This window comes from Chaetura pelagica, unplaced genomic scaffold, assembly GCF_000747805.2.
Source record: "Chaetura pelagica isolate M959 unplaced genomic scaffold, ChaPel_1.0 scaffold69, whole genome shotgun sequence".
Lineage (NCBI taxonomy): Eukaryota > Metazoa > Chordata > Aves > Apodiformes > Apodidae > Chaetura > Chaetura pelagica.
In genome coordinates this window covers 13502986-13508406 of record NW_009970724.1, presented here as the reverse complement: position 1 = coordinate 13508406, position 5421 = coordinate 13502986, and the positions used below count along the sequence as shown (strand labels likewise).

Genomic DNA, 5421 nt, shown 5'->3' with positions numbered 1-5421 from the left:
AATATTGAGAACACAAACCCGAGAGACTGATGGTTTTTGTCCCGCTTGCTAAGTATCCTACACGTTTGCTGTTGATGAAAAGTTGCATGTCTCTATGCAAGCTATATTTTTCAAAAATAAAACTTCCCTCTGCTCCCCAGTTTGCAGTGATGTGTTTCAGCTTTCTCTCTAGATGAGAACAGTTACAGAAAAAACGAGTTATTAATGTAAATTCTAATTGAATGTGCTGTTTCTCCTTTCCCCAGTGTCTCAGTTTAAAATGGTGAATTACTCTTATGATGAAGACCTTGAGGAACTATGTCCAGTCTGTGGAGATAAAGTGTCTGGGTACCATTATGGACTTCTCACCTGTGAAAGCTGCAAGGTTCTGTACTAATTGCTTCATACAAAGACAGACAGGAAAAAAAAAAAGTTTCAAATATAAGCAGAAAAAAATAATGAAAGAAAACACGTGTAATAGCTTGGCTTATTTCTGAAACGTTTCTGTTACCTTCAGGTCAAAAAATAACCACCAAAAAGCTTTAGGATTTAGAAGTCTCTTTGAGAGATCTCATCTGCACACATGGAAACAACTTGAACTGTTTTGCATTGTACACTTATCCTTGCTTTTAAGTATGTTGCTGCTGTGAAGTATTACAGTTCTAGAATAACTTTCATTCCTACCTCTCCTAAATATTGATTTTAGTTGATTTATATACATTCAGAGTATTTCTGTTCCTGGATGGTAAAGTAGGAAAAGTATCCTCAATACAGATCAGCTTCGCAAAATCTAATGCAGCTTTCATAAGATTTTTTCATCTTTCAATATTACAATGTGTCTGTGGCTGCAATGACCATGCACTTTTTTCATACAAACTATAACTGTCAGATCTCACTTGACACGCAAAGTCAAGTAACTATTGCATCATTTATTTTAGATAATTAGTTTTGAGAATAAAATATAAATTTAACTTGCTGGAAGATAAATGTATCTGCACAATTCTATTATACTGAAGGGTTTTAATACATAGGAATTTATTACATGTCAAATTTTTTCTGTAAATTTTTTAAAAAGTTTTTTACCCCTATGTAATGGACTGTAATTGAAGCTCTTTTGTCAGAAAAATGCAATTTAGAATATTTAGTTGCATTGAAAAATTAATTTGGCACATTATATTTTCATTTACAAATAATAAATGAGAAACAAATAAGCACGTCTTGTGCCTCTAGCATGCAGCACTGGGATGTAAGTAGCCAGTGATACTTTGCCTTTATCTTTGCACCAGTGTCCTAACTTACTTAATGTAAAACTATTTTAGAAGGAAGGCTTGATTCAATGAGTAAAGAACACAAAAGGAACTGTTTGGCCTCACTATTTCTGCTACTACTATTTGGTGCATAGGAGACTATAGCCAGTCATACCAACCTTTGACATAAATCTATACAACATAGCACTAACGCAAGGAAACTCTGCCGGAGTCTGGTGGTTTTCTCCTGAGTACATCTCCCTGTAATTGAAAACAAATTATATAACTTCCTAAGTGCTTGAGTGGTGTCTGAAAAATGTTAAAATTATTTCCATAAAATAAAATGCTGAAACATGCTATTCAAGCAAAACAGGCTAACTTTTCTATCTATCATACAGGGATTCTTTAAGCGAACAGTCCAGAATAACAAAAGGTACACATGTATAGAAAATCAGAATTGCCAGATTGACAAAACACAGAGAAAACGGTGCCCTTACTGTCGGTTTCAAAAATGTCTAAGTGTTGGAATGAAATTGGAAGGTAAGAGATACAGACTTGCTGGTATTGTCAACTATAGATTAATTTTGAAAATTTTAGTATTACATGGTATTACATGCTTTTTTTTTTTAAATGCTACATATTTATAATGTTCTTGAAATGAGGCAACTTTGTATGATCAATGAATTGTGGATTAAAAAAAAATCTAATGACTAAACAGTAACTCACTAGCAACTAGTCAAAACCATAATCCATTTTGCCATTTATGTACATGATTTGTTATGTCAATATTTTGGAGGTTGTGAATTAATGGATGTAGATATAATAGTTTTGCAGCCTTTTAAAAGGACTTACTTTAGATGGAACATGAAATCTCTAAGAAGTCTCCAGATAAAAAAATAATTACTCATTGTTATGGAGACTGATCCGATTTTACTTATATTTTATCTAGGGTTGTTTTAATATATTCTTTCAAGTAAAAGGCAGAAAACAGAGAAACAGACAAAGTAACAGGGTTTTCTCATGTCAGCTTCCCTTTGCAATTAAGGAACCAAATCGTCTCTAAAGGTGTGTCCTACATTTTTGTTATGCCACACCTGAGATGCTATTAGAAATGAAGGAGAATAAGACATCTTTTTTACTTCATTTCACTCTCTGATGTACAGTGAACAATGAGGAGTGTACAATACCCTTTGAGATAACTGGATCCAAAATTATTAACTTGAATTTGAGAATCTCACACAGTTCATTCTAACTCTGATATATAAAATATTAAAATTCAGATTTCACAGCAAATTACATATCTGCTTGACCAAGGACAAACTCCTAAATATCTTATTCTTACAATTGTATTGAAATAGCATTCGCCCTAGATGCTTAACCAGGAAAAATCAGTCCAAGGGGGGAAACCATAAACCATGAAGGGAACCACAAAGGATAAGGCCAAATCACCTGAGTCTGGAAAAGGAAAGCTGTTGATATAACTGAAGATAAACAGAAAAATCAGCGTCCTGCAGTTTGATGGTTTCAATACTATTCTATTTGCCCACAAGACTGACACACTGCACCAAACATCCTGACTCACTGCGTGTTCTTCCAAATTCAAACAGTATAACAACAGGACATTTGGAATCCTTTTCTCATTGTTGATGTTAAGAACACTGATCAAATACATATATCTACTCCTACTTTTAGCTCCTCTCAGTTGCTGACAATGATACAGGACCAAATTTTGTCTTCTGTGATTACATGCAGTTCACCTTAATTTCTATAGGAAATTATAAACAATTTGCCCCACCGGTTGTAATTGTAGAATACCTAGAAGGATATTATGTATAGAGAGGTAGTGAAATTTACCATCAAGGTGATTATTTTAATTATTAGTGTTCTGTATTTTGCTCAAAATCAACATTCAACATCAATATTAGCAGCAGCATATTACTAGAAATTTAAGCAGTAACTGTAGTTTTAAAGATACTCTAAAAAATGTACTGTAGCTTCCTTATCCACACATCCATACAACTTCTTTTCCTTTGTTTAGAAAATTGGAAGAACATGTGCTTCCATAATTGTAAATACTTCTGACATTTATGTGTGTGTTTCCCTGATAGTGATATATATAGCCTTAAAGTCTAGTTCATAAATTACCAGGGACCAAAAAAAAAAAAAAAAAAAAAAAAAAAAAAAAAAAAAAAAAAAAAAAAAAAAAAAAAAAGATTAAACGTTAAAGTCCTTATGATAATGTATAGTATTATGCATTTCTAGCACTCATAATAAATTTTTAATGTTCTACTAATCCCTAAGATAAAAAAGCTCATGAACTTAACCTCCAGCAGTGTTAACATATCAGTAGGCTGTCAAAGGTTCCTCTTTCAATCTAATTGCCTCTGGGCAAGGTGGGCTTGGTGAGAGCTCCTCAGTCGTCCATTACATATATACCATGGTGACAGACACTGCTGTGACAGAGACCACCAGTATGACTCCCCAGGCAGCTGTTGAGGTGGATTTGTTGTAATTATTTCTAATTCCAGAGATACTACAAGCCAGAACAGTGTCAATAGTTTCTGTTTCACTTCTATCTTCTGCATGGAAGGCAGCAAGCTGACAGCTTTCGCTCTGCACATTCCAACTGCAGCTAAACATTTCTGTAGAGCTGTTCCGGTAACTAGAAATCTCTTAAAGTTCTACACCAACCTGAACAGAATCATCAAAAGGAAATATTTCCCTTTTGCCAAGAAAAAAACTATTTCCCTTTGTGATTACTGAACATTTCACAATTTACATTTCAGATGTTTTGCTGCAGTGGAATGCAGTAAAGGAATGATCAGAATGAGACAGTGTGGTCTGCTGGATACGTCTCAGACAAATTCTGAACATCAGCCCTTAGTGACACAGTAGCTTGACATAAAATCAAATATACACTGAGATCTCCACATGACCCCATAGCAGGTGTGAAATTTCTGTAGCCAGCCATTGTGTTTGTCCCTGTGATCCAATCAATGTAAAGAGAAGTCTTTCTGTGTAAGTAATATATGCATGTGATATTTAAATTACCAGAAAAAAGTGACATTTTTTAAGTCAAAAGAACTTTTTCTTCAATAATAAAAATGCTGCCTTGTAGGGGAAAAAAAAAAAAAAGGTTGTCACATTTTGACATTTCTGTTCTGTCATAATGTATGTTTCATTAAAGAATACGGATTCCAAATATTAATTAACTTCCTCCTCTTCCCTGACAGCTGTGCGAGCTGACCGAATGCGTGGCGGTCGAAACAAGTTTGGACCAATGTACAAGAGAGACAGGGCACTGAAGCAGCAGAAAAAAGCCCTTATCCGAGCAAATGGACTGAAACTGGAAGCCATGACTCAGGTGATCCAGGCAATGCCGACTGACCTGACAATATCCTCTGCAATCCAGAACATCCATTCTGCCTCCAAAGGCCTACCTCTGAACCATACTGCCTTGCCTCCTGCAGACTATGACAGAAGTCCCTTTGTAACCTCTCCAATTAGTATGACAATGCCACCCCACGGCAGCTTACAAGGTTACCAAACCTATGGCCATTTTCCAAGCCGAGCTATCAAGTCTGAGTACCCTGACCCTTACACTAGTTCACCAGAGTCAATAATGGGCTACTCATACATGGATAGTTACCAAACAAGCTCACCGGCAAGTATTCCACATCTGATATTGGAACTCTTGAAATGTGAGCCAGATGAGCCTCAAGTCCAAGCTAAGATCATGGCATATCTGCAGCAAGAGCAAGCCAACAGAAGCAAACACGAGAAGCTCAACACATTTGGGCTTATGTGTAAAATGGCTGACCAAACCCTCTTCTCCATTGTTGAGTGGGCTAGAAGTAGCATCTTTTTTAGAGAACTTAAGGTAGGTAATAATCTTACATTATTCTATTGTTCAGTCAAGAAAAATGCACCGTTTGCTACAATGTTGTACTCAAGCAAAAAAACTACAGGTTTTTTTGTTTTGTTGGTTTGTTTTTTTCTTCCAGGCATCTAATTCATAATTTTTTTGGCTTCAAGTAGGCAGACAATTACGAGGAGAAACTTGTAGTCATCTTCTACCTGAATCTCTAATTAGCTGTAGCAAAGAGACTCAAGTTTCAGTTCAGCTCTTCTGTACTTAACCATTCATCACAACTGTTATTAACCTCCATAGGACCTCACATAATTTTTACTCTTT

The 5421-nt window shown here is 35.4% G+C and overlaps 1 protein-coding gene across 1 annotated transcript in view; it reads left to right on the top strand.

Moving 5' to 3' along the window:
* Nucleotides 1-249: 249 nt before the first annotated feature.
* NR5A2 (nuclear receptor subfamily 5, group A, member 2) overlaps nt 250-5421 on the top strand; it is a 78257-nt gene continuing 73085 nt past the window's right edge. The window contains exons 1-3 of the mRNA XM_010006683.1: nt 250-364; nt 1625-1766; nt 4460-5106. Coding sequence (XP_010004985.1) covers nt 260-364; nt 1625-1766; nt 4460-5106 — 894 coding nt within the window. The 5' untranslated portion in view covers nt 250-259. The remainder of the gene's footprint in view (nt 365-1624; nt 1767-4459; nt 5107-5421) is intronic.